This window comes from Oncorhynchus clarkii, chromosome 17 (assembly GCF_045791955.1).
Source record: "Oncorhynchus clarkii lewisi isolate Uvic-CL-2024 chromosome 17, UVic_Ocla_1.0, whole genome shotgun sequence".
NCBI lineage: Eukaryota > Metazoa > Chordata > Actinopteri > Salmoniformes > Salmonidae > Oncorhynchus > Oncorhynchus clarkii.
The window spans coordinates 55,846,086-55,863,585 of NC_092163.1; the positions used below are offsets into that span (position 1 = coordinate 55,846,086).

Here is a 17,500-nt window from a genome sequence, read left to right on the forward strand (position 1 = left end):
AGATACGCCGTGACGCTAATCTGATTACAAACATACTATGACTGAATGGAGGCAAACTAACCACTCAGAGAATAATACACACACACACACGCACGCACACACACACACACACACACGCACGCACGCACGCACACACACACACACACACACACACGCACGCACGCACGCACGCACGCACGCACACACACACACACACACACACACACACACACCAACAGAGTAACAGAAAGACTAGCATTGATGCTATCCTCTGGCCAGGGGCTAACTCAAAGAGCATTCACCTGTCGATTGAACACACACCAAGCACACATCCACCTGATGACTAAGAGCTTCCGTCCTCAGAAAATTTGCCTCAAACACTCCAGAGTTCACAGCCACCAATTACACTCCAGTCAGCCCACAGAGAGAGAGAGAAGAGAGGGAGAGAAGAGATAGAAGAGAAGAGTGGGGAGAGAGAGTGTAAGAGAGGGAACGGGGGGGAAGAGAGACAGAGACAGAGACAGAAATAGACACAAAAAGAGAGAGAAAGATAAATCCATATGGTTGTTCAGTCCTACAACTGATGCCCAGCAGGTGAGCTATGTTTCTCTTCACTGAGAGATAGAGAAGGAAAAAGAGAGAGGGGGAGAGAGAATGAGAGCGTGAAAGAGAGAGAGAGCGAGAGAGAAAGAAAGAAAGAGAGGGATGATTACTTCTCCCTTTACAGCCTACAGTGGACAGCTCAATAAAAATAATACTCTGTGCTCAATACAAATAAGGGCTGTTAGGAAGAGATGGCTGCTTTTACAGAGATATACGACCCTGCTTTAGAACCTCTCATATACGGACATTCATCTTTAATCCTCTGTGGAAAAACAGAGCTTCTCTACCCTTCTCTCTCTCTACCCCCTCTCTCTCTCTACCCCTCTCTATCCCCTCTCTCTCTTTCTACCCCTCTCTACCACCCTCTCTCTCTCTCTACCCCCTCTCTCTCTTTCTACCCCCTCTCTCTATTTCTACCCCTCTCTACAACCCTCTCTCTCTCTACCCCTCTCTACCCCCTCTCTCTCTTTCTACCCCTCTTTTACCACCCTCTCTCTCTCTACGCCTCTCTACCCCCTCTCTCTCTTTCTACCCCTCTCTACCACCCTCTCTCTCTCTCTCTCTCTACCCGTCTCTACCACCCTCTCTGTCTCTAACCCTCTCTACCCCCTCTCTCTCTACCCCTCTCTACACTTCTCTCTCTCTCTCTCCACCCCTCTCTACCACCCTCTCTCTCTCTACCCCTCTCTAGCCCCCTCTCTCTCTCTCTCGCTCTCTCTTTCGCGCTCTCCTTCTCTCTCCCTCCCTCTCTCTCGCTCTCTACCCCGTCTATCGCTCTCGCTCTCTCTCTACCCCCTCTCTCTACCATTCACTAACCTTCTCTCTCTCTACCCCTCTCTACCTTTCTCTACCCGTCTCTCTCTCTACCCCTCTCTATCCTTCTTTACCCTTCTCTCTCTCTCTATCCCCCCCTCCTCTCTCTATCTTTCTCTCTCTCTCTCTACCCTTATCTCTCCCTCTCTACCCCTTGTGCCCTCTCTCTCTCTCTAGCGCTCTCTCTGATATTGGCAGTCATGTGTTTCGCAGCACTGATGGCTACCCGTCTCTCTTAGGAGTCTATCTATTCCCCGCCTGAGGGGCGGCAGGGGAGAGAGGGAGAGCTGTCAGTGGTAAATTAAATCTGTAAAGGGCTGATTTGACTTTGTAAACAAGATTGGCCATAAATACTAACACCCCCTCCCTCCCTCACTCCCTCCCTCCCTGTGTTATCAGCTGCAGCCTGTGTGTCGGGCCCTGTCCAATCCCTTATTGTAAGCTGCCGTATCGTGATCAAACAAGCCATCCATAACCCAACACACTCCCTCATCACAGGGAGAGGAGGAGAGAGGGGGAGACTGAGCGGGAGGGCGAGGGTAAGGAGTAAAGGGAACAAGGGTAGACAGGTACAACAGGGGTGGCTGCTAAGAGAGCAAAGTCTATCCCCCTGTCTTTCTGTGTGTCTGCAGAGGAAGAGTTATTTACCCATGAGGGGAAACCAATGATGTGTGTAAACCCTGGATGACTGACAGGGGGCGCTGTATTGAAGCCACCACACAGCCATCTTAGTACTCCTCTATTGTAAAACCTTACAGACACCATAACGCATACTTTTAAGCAGGTGTAATGGGTGGTTGAGGAGCGGGTGAGGGTGAGGGAGGGGTTGTGTACGCTTGGCGTCATGCCAATTTGGCTCTGCCTGCACCGCCGATGCTGCTCGTCACTCTTGGCTGGAAAATTAAAACCTGTAATTAATTGCTCTTGTGCATCCCATTCTCTTTGCCTGTCACACACACACACACACACACACACACACACACACACACACACACACACACACACACACACACACACACACACACACACACACACACACATTCTCACCCCCTGACAACCCATACATTCTATTTTATACACATGCTCATTGACATTTTCAAGTTGCAGGCGCAATAATTACTGCGTTATAGCACCTTTCTGTGTGTTGGTGAATGCACTGATGGCAGGCATGAATGTGTGTGTATGTGTGTGTGTGGGGGGGGGGGGTGACAGGGGCTGAATGCTGAGTTGTTAAGGTTTGACGGCATTAATTGCCACTATAATCTAATATCACAAAGCGGTGTGATTACGGAGGCGCGCAGTGCAGCGGCTATACCTCGCCACCGCCTCCCAGCGCCAGGGAGAAAACAAAAGGGGCGCCATTAGCGGGTTGACGGGCCCTAACAAAAGACGCTCACAATGTGGAATTATATTTTCATTCGGCTTTGTCTCTCCCCGTGAATGATTTCTCCCCTTTCATTGCCCTGTGAATAGGCGAGAGAGTGAAAAGCCAGGCGATTTGAAGTCAGCCATTTATTAAATGCATTTAATTTTTCACTCTCCTCTCTCTTTTTTTGAGGGGCATTGCATGTTAATTTAAAAGAGAGAGATGCGAGGTAGATTAGAAGCGGAAGTGGAGAGGGGGAGAAGGGGGTGAGGGAGGGAGTGAGGTGGAATGAGACAGCTTACAGGCTGCACTCTAAAACCAAGACAAAGCCACACACTTTCCCTTTCAGAGAGACCGGAGAGAAAGGACGGAAGGAACGAGGAGGGAAGTGAAAGAGACAATAGAGAGATAGGGAGTAATTACAGACAGGATGAATCATGGAGGGGGATTGGTGGAATTTGTCCAATAGAAACTAGAAATTTGTCTACCTGAATTTGTCCAATAGAAACTCTCGTTTTCATTGCAAAACGTTTTGGACTAATGATTACACCCTTGGTCTGGTACAGGCCCAAAGTGTGTGTGTGTGTGTGTGTGTGTGTGTGTGTGTGTGTGTGTGTGTGTGTGTGTGTGTGTGTGTGTGTGTGTGTGTGTGTGTGTGTACGTACATGTATGTGACAAGCACACAGCACCAGCAGAGACTTACGGAGGTCAACCTTCGCCAAAGAGAGACACAGAGCAAAGGGAGGAGTAGGCGATGAGGAAAGAGAGGTGAGAGTGAGAGGGGAAGGAAAGAGAGGTGAGAGAGAGGGGGGAAGAAAAGAGAGGGGAGGAGAGAGACACAGCCCTGTAGTTTTCAGAGAGTAGAGGGATAATTAGAGAGGTTGTTTGAAGAGGGAGTTTAACTGATTAACAAAGGAACAGAGGGAGAGAGGGAGCGAGAGAGAGATGGAAGGAGAAATAGGAAAAGGCATTGTGTCCCAGAGGGTTGGGAAGAGGGATAGAGAGAGTGATGTATCACGCATTTCAATGAGGCTCCATCTCTCTCTCCTCTCCTCCCCTGATGACTTTTCATTCCAGATCTCTGTTTTCCATTTCAGATGAGCAGCTATATGGAGCACAGCTGGGCCTGCTAATAACCACAGTGTAGACTTTAACCGGAATGCATAGCCTTTTAAAACGGCCGTCATTTGTGAAAGCAAAGTTAGTTGTACTGTATATGTGACGAACATGATGCCATGGCGAGTTGCAGACTTCCAAACTCTTTTAGGATGATGACTCTACAATATGGCTGAAGAGAGAGCTAGGGAAAGGGCATTTTTCTCTTCCATAGGGGCTTGACGAGGAGCCAGTGATGTGTAGGGGTGTGTTGGTTGAGGGGGGGGGTGGTATCATTTCCACTGTCAAGGGCAGTCTAGCTGTAATGAGCTTTGCACTAAATGACCGTATTTAAATACACACACACACACACACACACACACACAAACACACACTCTCTAAACGACTGTATTTAAATAAAGCAGTGATGAATACTGCAGCATTCTCTAGAGGCTCCTCTGCCAACTCATATTACTGGCTAATTATCACATGGCGTGCTGCCGCACACCTAGACACACATACATACATACATACATACATACATACATACATACATACATACATACATACATTCATACATACATACATACATACATACATACATACATACATACATACATACATACATACATACATACATACATACAGTCGTGGCTAAAAGATTTGAGAATTACACAAATATTTATTTCCACAAAATGTGCTGCTTCAGTGTCTCTAGATATTTTTGTCAGATGTGGAATACAGAATGGAATACTGAAGTATAATTACAAGCATTTCATAAGTGTCAAAGGCTTTTATTGACAATTACATGAAGTTGATGCAAAGAGTCAATATTTACAGTGTAGGACCCTTCTTTTTCAAGACCTCTGCAATCTGCCCTGGCATGCTGTCAATTAACTTCTGGGCCACATCCTGACTGATGGCAGCCCATTCTTGCATAATTAATGCTTGGAGTTTGTCAGAATTTGTGGGTTTTTGTTTGTACACCCGCATCTTGAGGATTGACCACAAGTTCTCAATGGGATTAAGGTCTGGGGAGTTTCCTGGCCATGGACCCAAAATATTAATGTTTTGTTCCCCCGGCCAATTAGTTATCACTTTTGCCTTATGGCAAGGTGCTCCATCATGTTGGAAAAGGCATTGTTCGTCACCAAACTGTTCCTGGATGGTTGGGAGAAGCTGTTCTCAGAGGATGTGTTGGTACAATTCTTTATTTGTGGCTGTGTTCTTAGGCAAAATTGTGAGTGAGCCCACTCCCTTGGCTGAGAAGCAACCCCACACATGAATGGTCTCAGGATGCTTTACTGTTGGCATGACACAGGACTGATGGTAGCTCTCACCTTGTCTTCTCCGGACAAGCTTTTTTCCGGATGCCCCAAACAATCGGAAAGGGGATTCATCAGGGAAAATGACTTTACCCCAGTCCTCAGCAGTCCAATCCCTGTACCTTTTGCAGAATATCAGTCTGTCCCTGATGTTTTTCCTGGAGAGAAGTGGCTTCTTTGCTGCCCTTCTTGACACCAGGCCTTCCTCCACCAGTACAGAGCTTGCTCAGGAATGGCAGCACGCAGGTATGAGTGTATCTTCACACACAGTGAGGCGAAGTCTTTTGGAAGTCCTTGCAGGTAACCATGATTTACAGAGGACGAACAATGATTCCAAGCACCACCCTCCTTTTGAAGCTTCCAGTCTGTTATTTGAACTCAATCAGCATGACAGAGTGATCTCCAGCCTTGTCCTCGTCAACACTCACACCTGTGTTAATGAGAGAATCACTAACATGATGTCAGCTGGTCCTTTTGTGGCAGGGCTGAAATGCAGTGGAAATGTTTAATGGGGATTCAGTTCATTTGCATGGCAAAGAGGGACTTTGCAATTAAATGCAATTCATCTGATCACTCTTCATAACATTCTGGAGTAAATGCCATCATACAAACAGGCAGCAGACTTTGTGAAAATTAATATTTGTGTCATTCTCAAACCTTTTGGCCACGACTGTACACACACACACACACACACACACACACACACACACACACACACACACACACACAAACACACACACACACACACACACAAACATTAATATTTTTCATTGCGTGTAATATACATGTTAAATTTTCGTTTTTTTTCACACACACAGACATGTGTAGCACAGTATGGTGAGAGAAGGGAAACGGTATCTCCACCTCCCTGTTAGACTAACAATGTACAGAATTGACAGTAATTCACACCATGCATCCTTCACCCCCTTACCCTCTGTGAGAGTTTTGATTATTGTGTTGTGTACATGTATATGACTGTGTGTACATGTATATGACTGTGTGTACATGTATAAGACTGTGTCTGAGTGTGTGACGGTTGCCCAGAAGAGTGATGTGAGAGAAAGGACCCTATAATCAGAGTATTAACAGCCTCTCCATCTAAGTGATCTATCCTGCCTGACGCTATATGGGGACACACAAGAGGCAGATCACTGAAACGATGACAAGGAGAAGGCATCCCCCCCCCCCCCCCCCCCTCCGTCATGCCCTCTCACGTTAGGAACAAACCTCAGCGCTATTTATCGCTGTCACTAAGAATTACCTACCTCACCCTGGGAGGGACTACTGACACACACACAAAGGCACAGAGACAGACAGACACACAGACAGACACACAGCGACAGACACACAAAGAGTCTGCTATCCCCCATTTTCATGGTTTTGACTAGAAGGGATACCGCTAATATCAAAAGTGACTTTTCGTAGCAGGTTAGGAGAATCAGTTTAAGGTTAGGAAAAGGGTCAGGGTTAGCTAATATGCAAAAATCCTCCCTGACGCAAATCGAATATGCACATTTTTACATCACTTTGACATTAGCGGCATCCCTTCTAGACATGACCCTTTTCCATCCTGTCATCTTTCTGTCATTCTCTAATTTCTCGCCCCATTGGCTTTCACCCCACACTATATCTCTCTCTCCCTCTATCTCTCATGGTGTGTGGGTAACTCCTCTGCTTCCTGTTGATTGGGTTATGATTTGTTTATTTATAGAATCTTCTCACTGTCCCCTTCTTCCCTCCGACTCTCCATCCCGGCCTCCCTCCCTCCAGGTAAACATGCTGTCGTTACTCATTAGGCTGAGGAACGAGGGATGAGGGAGGTGAGAGTGGCCGTTAGCAGTATGGGGAATACCAGAGGAGGAGGAGGAGGAGAGGAAAACAGAGGAGAGGAGATAAGTGGCAAGGAGAAGGAAAGTGAAGGAGGAGAGATGAAAACGGAATACCTGCTGGACTGAGAGGAGCAAAGGAGGAGAGGAGGGAATACCTACAGGCTAGGAGAAGAAAGGAGGGTGAATCTCAGGCTCAGGCCCCGAGCTTCATTAACAGAAAGAGAGAGCAGACGTAAATATCTCCATTGTCTGAAACTCCCTCTCTCCCTTTCTTTAATGTCTACCAGGGGCAGGGGCCACATTTCTCAGTGGGGAACTGATGAGGGAAGCCAGGTGGGGCTAGCGTTTAAAGCGTTGCACTGCCCACTTCAAACAGTTCCCGGGGAGAAGGAAAGTATTATTTTATGAGAAGGGTGAAGGCTGCATGTGTGTGTCAGTGTGTGTGTGTGTGCGCTGAAAATGAAGGTTGAGGCCTATTATATGAGTGTGTGTATAGAGTCTCATTACAGAGCTGATGACAAACACACCAATGGGTTACCAGGTGTTTGTCTCTACCTGTAACAGCTACCAGATACCAGGCCTTCTCTCCACCCCTATCTAAGAAAACAACATGGGCCTTACATGGAAGACAGACTGGATGGATACCATATTATTTATGTAAATGGACTAGATTCTTCCACAGTCCTGTGAAGACCTGTGGAGGAGTGGGTAGTATGTAGAATCATGTCATGACGTTGCTAGTGAGAGGAGAGAGGGGTTAGAGATACCGCAGAGAGGGCAAGGAACACATGTTCAGAAGACCTGTGGAGGAGTGGGTAGTAAGTAGAATCATGTCATGACGTTGCTAGTGAGAGGAGAGAGGGGTTAGAGATACCGCAGAGAGGGCAAGGAACACATGTTCAGAAGACCTGTGGAGGAGTGGGTAGTAAGTAGAATCATGTCATGACGTTGCTAGTGAGAGGAGAGAGGGGTTAGAGATACCGCAGAGAGGGCAAGGAACACATGTTCAGAAGACCTGTGGAGGAGTGGGTAGTAAGTAGAATCATGTCATGACGTTGCTAGTGAGAGGAGAGAGGGGTTAGAGATACCGCAGAGAGGGCAAGGAACACATGTTCAGAAGAACATCATGTAGGTCGACCAGAGTGGCCTTGAAAAAGAAAAGGAGAGCCTCAGATGCAATATTTGAACAACCAAAAAAGACAAGCTGTCTTCATCAGGGTATAATGACTAGTTTATATAGTTTGGAAGGACCCACAGGTGGCCGGGTGTGGCTTGATGTCAATGGTTGATTTACAGATATAAATAAAACATAGAAAAAACATAAATGGACAGCACAGGATCAGAGATATAAATTGGCCACATAATCTGAAGCCATTCTGGTGATTAACCGTTTCAAATGTGCTAAATGCTCTGCAGTTGTGCATTTGTTTTTCTAATTTAGTAGCTAGTTATCTAGCTAGCTAGCTAAGTGGTTATCTTCTTGCAAAATCAAGCCTCTTGGTAATAGCAGAGAATCCCCTCCTGAATCAAGCTTCTTGGTAATAGCAGAGAATCCCCTCCTGAATCAAGAGCCTTGCTGTCTAATATTGTTATTGTGCGTGCAGCAAACTGTGAGTTGCATTTTTAAGTTACTTGTATAACTTTATGAGCTGGGATGTTTGTCCTGCAAATAGTTTGTCAGAGACTGTATAAAAATGTTTGCATGCGCTCGTTAGCATTTAGTTAGCATTTCGTTAGCATTTAGTTAGCATTTAGTTAGCATTTCGTTAGCATTTAGTTAGCATTTAGTTAGCATTTAGTTAGCATTTAGTTAGCATTTAGTTAGCATTCACTATGGGGTTTTACATTCGTTGGCATTTAGTTAGCATTCACTATGGGGTTTTTACATTCGTTGGCATTACTAACCTTCATTTTAAAGAGGCTCACTGTGGTTTGAAAATAGCCTGCTTGTGTTCAGTGCCGGTATTACAGGATATACCGGGATGGCACACAAATACACACCTCCCTCTGACGGGCCAGACAAATGGAAAAACCCTTCTGGAGTGGACGGCCTGACACCAGCAAGTTCAAGTGGAAAATCCTCCTCCTTTATCCCTCCTCCTCTCCACCCCCCTCCACTCACTCCATCTAACGCCCCAGTGCCTCAGAATAAAAATGACAACACATTTCCAGAGGGAACGACACACACACACACACACACACACACACTTTGGGTACTTCAGAGGGAAGTGTAAGAGGCCGTTATCGACCCGCCTTCATTACTGATTTCACTCATGTTTCAAATCACAAAATAGAGTTTCACACTCCACTACCCAGACCCAAACTCTCCCTCTCCATCCCCTCCCCACTATCCCACCCTCCTCTACCTCTTCATCCTCCCTTCACTCCACTACCCAGACCCAAACTCTCCCTCTCCATCCCCTCCCCACTATCCCTCCCTCCTCTACCTCTTCATCCCCCCTTCACTCCAGCACCAGACCAGAATTCCCCCCCTATATACCCCTATCCCTCTACCCCCATCCTCTTTTCACACACTGTCAATACACCATATAACCCCCAATACCCCTCCTCCCCCCATCTATCAAATAAAAGGAGAAAAACTGCCAACTAAGCACTTTCATTGAGTGGACAAAAGGAGTGCTTTGGGAAAACCACTTTGGGGAAAAAAGCATAGAAACTGTCTGCAGTGCAAACTGTTTTAAGTGAAATAGGTCTTAGCCCCTGGTCTTAGCCCCTGATTCACTGGGCTAGCTGTGCAAGCTCTCAGAACTAGTCTTGGCTAACCTCAAATGAACTTAAACGGACGTTTTAGGTTATCAAAACAAGCTAACATGCCTCACACATAAACTTTCAGTTTAAGAATTACATAACGTCATCAAGATTTAGTGGTGAACTTTATTTGTGGAAAGTCTGAATTAGATAAGTATGGCTTAGATAAGTCTGTTTCAGGCACAGGAGGTTGGTGGCACCTTAATTGGGGAGGACGGTCTCTTGGTAATGGCTGGAGTGGAATTAGTGGAATGGTATCAAATACATGCTCTGTTCCAGCCATTATTAGGAGCCGTCCTCCCATCAGCAGCCTCCACTGGTTTCAGGGTCAGACTAAGGGTAAGACCCTGTCTATTCTGACACAGAGCAGAGTTCAATCTGATGTGACAGACACAAGTTGGGTAGAAAATACAATGAACCGGGTTTAGCATTCACAAGTAATGCAAAATATATTCTAAAGTAACCTAAAGTTCATCTAAACTAAGCAATGTGATATCAACACTGTGTTCTTTTATTTAGTATAATTTGATCTGTAAAGGGGCCATAGCCCCTGTTCTTTCTCTCTCCCTCAGTGCCGGTGCCAGGCTCCCTCCACTGACACAGAGAAGAAAGGGAGGGAGGGAAGCTAATTAGCATTTCTCTAATGAGTCTTCATTTTTTCTAATTAAACAAGCTCCTTAATAATACATGAAAACAGGACATTCCACACACGCCAAGCTATTCGATTACACACACATACTGTACATACATGGTCTGGAGCCAAATGTGTGTGTGCCAATTGTGTGCGTGTGTGTGCCAACTGTACCAAAAGTGTGTGTGTGTGCCAAGTGTGGGTGGCACAGACTGCATTGTGATGCACATGTGTCAGGTCAGACAGAGAGACGTTCCAGAAGGAATTCCACTACAGAACACTACTTTTGACCAGAGGGCTTTAGGGAATATGATCATTAAATACCTTTTTCAGCTCGGTCCCAAACTTCCCCTATCATTAAAAAACTCATCTCAAAAAGTAATAATAATAATACAAAAGGTGAGATATGAAGACATATAATGGGGAGAGGAAGGAGAGCAGTGGAACTTTCTCTCCCTCTTCGTCACTCGCTGTCCCTCAGAGAGAAGAGAACCATCTAATTATCAAGCTCCAGAAGATTCCATTATTCGTTAGGCCTCATTTGCATGTGTGAGAGCCCAACCTGAGCAGCAGCCATTTTGTGCCTGAAGTGAGTCGCTGTGTCACCAGTCGCTCAGTCGCTCCTCTGAATTGACTGGATTAAATGCCTTTTTCCCCGCAGCACTCACTCACTAACCCTCTCACTCATTCTTCCTCTCTGCCATTGTATGATTGCATCAATTACTTCAGTGGAGCTACCAAGATATGAAATTATAAATTATTCCTTTCAATAAATGGTGCTGTTGAGCTTATATTCACTTGGAGCAGAGAGAGAGAGAGAGAGAGAGAGAGAGACAGAGACAGAGAGAGAGAGAGAGAGAGAGAGAGAGAGAGAGACAGAGAGACAGAGAGACAGAGAGAGAGAGAGAGAGAGAGAGAGAGAGAGAGAGAGAGAGAGAGAGAGAGAGAGAGAGAGAGAGAGAGAGAGAGAGAGAGGCCCTAAACAGAGAGTACTGACCACTGTGACTGACTCAAACTTAGGGAAAGCTTTGACTATGTACAGACTCAGTGAGCATAGCCTTGCTATTGAGAAAGGCCGCCGTAGGCAGACATGGCTCTCAAGAGAATACAGGCTATGTGCTCACTGCCCACAAAATGAGGTGGAAACTGAGCTGCACTTCCTAACCTCCTGCCCAATGTATGACCATATTAGAGAGACATATTTCCCTCAGATTACACAGATCCACAAAGAATTCGAAAACAAATCCAATTTTGATAAACTCCCATATCTACTGGGTGAAATTCCACAGTGTGCCATCACAGCAGCAAGATGTGTGACCTGTTGCCACAAGAAAAGGGCAACCAGTGAAGAACAAACACCATTGTAAATACAACCCATATTTATGCTTATTTATTTTATCTTGTGTCCTTTACCATTTGTACATTGTTAAAACACTGTATATATATATAATATGACATTTGTAATGTCTTTATTGTTTTGAAACTTCTGTATGTGTAATGTTTACTGTTAATATTAATTGTTTATTTCACTTTTGTATATTATCTACCTCACTTGCTTTGGCAATGTCAACACATGTTTCCCATGCCAATAAAGCCCCTTGAATTTAATTGAAATTGAATTGAGACAGAGAGAGACAGGAGACAGGAGACAGGGAGGAGACAGAGAGAGAGAGAGAGAGAGAGAGAGAGAGAGAGAGAGAGAGACAGGAGACAGGGAGGAGAGAGAGAGATAGAGAGAGACAGGAGACAGGGAGGAGAGAGAGAGACCCTAGCCAACCATACACTCATTGGATGTGAGTATGTTGAGACATGGAGATGTTAATAGCTATGTGGGGATGAGGGTAGGAGGGAGTGTAAACAGTGACAGCTCACACAGTAGTGATGCCATGAGGTACAGGCAGGGGGAATGGAGGTACAGGCAGGGGGAACTGAGGTACAGGCAGGGGGAACGGAGGTACAGGCAGGGGGAACTGAGGTACAGGCAGGGAGAACTGAGGTACAGGCAGGGGGAACATAGGTACAGGCAGGGGAAACTGAGGTACAGGCAGGGGGAACTGAGGTACACGCAGGGGGAACATAGGTACAGGCAGGGGGAACATAGGTACAGGCAGGGGAAACTGAGGTACAGGCAGGGGGAACTGAGGTACACGCAGGGGGAACTGAGGTACAGGCAGGGGGAACTGAGGCGAGACACGAACAAACAAGACAAATTAGAGCGAGAGAGGGAAATGGAATAAAAGAGAGAGAATGAGAGAAAGAGAAGAGGGTAAACAACAGAGAAGTGGGCGATAGGCAGAGAATGTAGATGAGCAAGAGACCAAAAAGAGAAAGAATGAGATAGACATCGAGAGAATGATAAATGCCCAGGGGCTTGGGACAAGACTCTGTGAAAATCTCTGTGTGTGTTAACACAGTTATCTTATACAGTGAGGTATAAATTGTGAATAAATGAATTCATTTGAAGCCAATCTGTTATGGAAGAATCCGTTGTTCCAGCTCTATCCTGCCTCAGTTTGTTAGCTAACTTTACTAGACCTCAGAATGTCCTATCTTCATCTCTTCTTTTTTCTCTTCTCTGTTCTTCTTCTCTGCAGTGGTAGCAGTGAGTGAGAGTTTCATGTAATTATTGATGTTTGTTCATGAACAGAGCGCTGCACTAACGAGAGACCCTAACGAGAGACCACGCTGTTCAACCAGAATGGTCATCACCTCTGAGCTACACCCCTTCATCCTGACAACAGAACAAAGCCACCAAACCCTCCTCCTCTCCCTTTCCTCCTTTATATTGTTCTTTATTACAATACTCTTTGCTTTAGACAAGTTATTTATTTGGACCTAACAAGTGTCCCAGTCTGAGGCACAGTAATATGAGTGTAATGTTTGCGTGTGCATTAGTGAGAAGAGAAAGGTGTTTGTCTGTCAGTGGGGATCCTGCACTCTAGCTAACCCCACACGTTCTACTCACTGAGGAATTCAGCTCTGAAAACAGCCTAGTGCCCCATCACTACAAAGACCCCTTTCACAGAGAGAGAGAGAGAGAGAGAGAGAGAGAGAGAGAGAGAGAGAGAGAGAGAGAGAGAGAGAGAGAGAGAGAGAGAGAGAGAGAGAGAGAGAGAGAGGGAGAGAAAGAGAGAGAGAGAGAGAGGGAGAGAGAGAGAGAGTGAGAGTGAGAGAGAGAGAGAGGGAGAGAGAGCGAGAGAGAGAGAGAGAGAGAGAGAGAGAGAGAGAGAGAGAGAGAGAGAGAGAGAGAGAGAGAGAGAGAGAGAGAGAGAGAGAGAGAGAGAGGCCCTAAACAGAGAGTACACACTGGCAGAATACCTGACCACTGTGACTGACCCAAACTTAGGGAAAGCTTTGACTATGTACAGACTCAGTGAGCATAGCCTTGCTATTGAGAAAGGCCGCCGTAGGCAGACATGGCTCTCAAGAGAATACAGGCTATGTACCCACTGCCCACAAAATGAGGTGGAATCTGAGCTGCACTTCCTAAGAGACGGGGAGACGGAGAGGGAAAGGGAAAGGGAGAAGGAGGGGGAGACGGAGAGGGAGACGGAGGGGGAGACAGAGACGGAGAGAAGCAAAGAGAAAGGGAGACAAAGAGAGAGAGGGAGAGGGGGGAGACAGAGAGAAAGAGAGAAAAACAAAGGGAGACATAGGGAGAGAGAGAGAGAAAGACATAGGGAGAGAGAGTGAGAAAGAGAGAAGGACATAGGAAGATAGAGAGAGGGAGAAAGAGAGAGATGCGTACTGTGTGTGTTCTGACCTGCACCGGGCTCTGTTTCACCTCGTTGCTGCTGGGGGAGTTGAGTCCAGAGGCCTGTTGGAGGAGGAACTGTCTGGCTGCCTGCAGGGCCTGGTGGGGGGGAGAGATGTTTGTATTGTTTATTTCACATTTATTTATTCATTTCACTTGCTTTGGCAATGTAAAAATATGTTTTCCATGCCAATAAAGCCACTGAATTGAAATGAGAGAGAAAGAGGGGGGGGGGGGGGGGGCTAGACAAGGAGGAGGGTCTCAACCTGCACCTCATAACACTTTCAACAGATGTATTCACACACACACACACACACACACACAGGTATGGTACTCACTACTCACAAACACACACTAATAACCACACACTCAGAATTGGCAGCCTGCCACACACACACACCATACCCCAGTGCCCACTCCCTCTGCCAAGCTGCCAGGCCTGATTTCCTCAACACCAGAGAACCCCACCTGGCATAACACTGTGTGTGGTTCTCCTTCCTTTTCTCTCCTCCCTGCCTCTTCCCTCACTTGACTGCACCCTTTCTGTGTGTCTTTTCCTTTCCATAACCATCTCCCATTGCATCCTCCTGCCAGCCTCTTTCTCCTCACCCTGCCTCTCCCTTCTTCATTCTGCGTCTCCCTCTCTCCAACCCTCTATCAGGGTGCCAAGTGGGCTCTTTGCATCCACTCAGGGTAAAGTGTGTCAGTGAATATGTGTGTGAGCCAATGTGGCGTGAATCTGTGTCCTGGAGCTTTGACACAGTGTTCCTCCATCCTACCCACTCTACCTCCTTTTCACTCTCCTTCCTTATTTTGCTGCCCTCAAGTGCTGCCTATTCACATATCCCTACAAAAAATAGGCCTTCCTCCCGCTCTCTCCCTCCCTCCTCTTTTCTCTCACGCTCCCTCCCCTTTTCTCTCTCCCCTTTTATCTCTCCCTACATCCCCTTTTCTCTCTCCCTCCCTCCCCTTTTCTCTCTCCCTCCCTCCCCTTTTTTCTCTCCCTCCCTCCCCTTTTTTCTCTCCCTCCTCCCCTTTTCTCTCTCCCTCCCTCCCCTTTTCTCTCTCCCTCCCTCCCATTTTCTCTCTCCCTCCCTCCCCTTTTCTCTCTCCCTCCCTCCCCCTTTCTCTCTCCCTCCCTCCCCTTTTCTCTCTCCCTCCCTCCCCCTTTTCTCTCTCCCTCCCTCCCCATTTTTCTCTCCCTCCCTCCCCATTTCTCTCTCCCTCCCTTCCCCTTTCTCTCTCCCTCCCTTCCCCTTTCTCTCTCCCTCCCTCCCCTTTTCTCTCCCCCTCCCTCCCTCTATTATTCCTTGTCCTTTTCCCCTCAGGGTGTGTGTATACAGACAGTCTTTGTGACCATGTCTCTGTTTGAACACATGAGAGAGAGGTCTCAATCTAGTGTCCAAAACACGCAGACAGAACCAAGTACACACACATACACACCACACACATACACACACATACACACCACACACATACACACCACACACATACACACACACATACATACCACACACATACACATACACACCACACACATACACACACATACACACCACACACATACACATACACACCACACACATACACCAACACACACCATAAATCAGCACAGAGAAATGGGGAGGAGGAGGGGTGAGACAGCAGGATGCACATTGGCTTCCTGACTCTCTGAAAGGGGGGGAAGGTTACTCAGTAAATATTGATTCATATGAAAAAATGTGGGATGTGGCTGCCCAATCTAACGGACAGAGAACTGTGATGTGGAGTGACACACCGTGTTACCCTAAACTGGAAACTATTACTCAATCATCTTTCTGAGAAAACAATCATTTCACAAGTCTGTTGTATCGTATATTGTTATTGATATTACTAATAGTTCTCTATTATCTGTCCTGTGGCTGTAGTAGTGGGTTGGCTAGAACTGAGAGTGTGAAAAGACAGAGGGAGAAGGAGAGAGGGAGGAGGAGAGAAGAAGAAGGAGAGAGGGAGAAGGAGAGAGGGAGGAGGAGAGAAGAAGAGGAGAGAGATAAGACAGAGAGAGGAGAGAGAGAGTAGAGAGAGAGAGAGGAGAGAGAGAGGAGAGAGAGAGGGAGGAGAGAGAGGGGAGAGAGGAGAGAGAGAGTAGAGAGAGAGAGGGATGAGAGAGACCGGAGAGAGAGGGAGGAGAGAGGAGAGAGAGAGGAGAGAGAGGAGAGACAGAGGGAAGAGAGTGAAAGAGTAGAGCGAGAGAGGAGAGAGAGAGTATAGTAAGAGAGGAGAGAGAGAGAGGATAGAGAGTATAGAGAGGGAGGAGAGAGAGAGTAGAGAGAGAGGAGAGAGATGGAGGAGGGAGAGAGTAGAGAGAGAGAGTAGAGAGAGAGGGAGGAGAGAGAGGAGCGAGAGATAGAGGAGAGAGAGAGAGAGAGAGAGAGAGAGAGAGAGAGAGAGAGAGAGAGAGAGAGAGAGATACTATAGAGGAGGCTCCTGTGTACAATCACATTAATGGCCTAAGTATAGAAAACCATCTGCATCAAAGACACTTGCTACTTTTGCTGAGACCGCAATTAAAATACACACACACCATACACACACGCCTTCACGCTTAAATAACACTGTAAGACTACCCCTGGAACCCCCTCCCATATGTTGGTTTGACCTGAGCTTTGGCGGAACACACATACGTTACCCCCCCCCCCCCCCCCCCCCCACACACACACACACACACACACACGGCCCGCCCAGCTTTCTGGCATGTGGTGTGAATTACTCCTCACAGTCTTTATATCAGCTCAAGCGGACGTGTGTGTGTGTGTGTGTGTGTGTGTGTTGGCCCAAGCAGACACGTCTGGCAACAATAATGGACAATTCTGTCCAAATTACCTCCCTGATTACTACTATATTAAATAGGTATTTATGGCTTTCACTAACGCTACTACCACGCAGAGGTGATGCCTGTCTCCTCTGTGTGTATCCTGCAGTAGGTGATGCCTGACTCCTCTAACCCTCCTCTCCTCTGTGTGTATCCTGCAGTAGGTGATGCCTGACTCCTCTAACCCTCCTCTCCTCTGTGTGTATCCTGCAGTAGGTGATGCCTGACTCCTCTAACCCTCCTCTCCTCTGTGTGTATCCTGCAGTAGGTGATGCCTGACTCCTCTAACCCTCCTCTCCTCTGTGTGTATCCTGCAGTAGGTGATGCCTGACTCCTCTAACCCTCCTCTCCTCTGTGTGTATCCTGCAGTAGGTGATGCCTGTCTCCTCTAACCCTCCTCTCCTCTGTGTGTATCCTGCAGTAGGTGATGCCTGTCTCCTCTAACCCTCCTCTCCTCTGTGTGTATCCTGCAGTAGGTGATGCCT

General features: G+C 46.8%; 1 protein-coding gene across 11 annotated transcripts in view; it reads right to left on the reverse strand.

Moving 5' to 3' along the window:
* LOC139371145 (forkhead box protein P4-like) overlaps positions 1-17,500 on the reverse strand; it is a 140,396-nt gene that overhangs the window by 46,889 nt on the left and 76,007 nt on the right. For 10 of the 11 annotated variants that reach the window (XM_071111244.1, XM_071111245.1, XM_071111250.1 and 7 more), the window contains exon 3: positions 14,174-14,263. In XM_071111244.1, coding sequence (XP_070967345.1) covers positions 14,174-14,263 — 90 coding nt within the window. The remainder of the gene's footprint in view (positions 1-14,173; positions 14,264-17,500) is intronic. The other variant, XM_071111252.1, reaches the window with a different exon arrangement.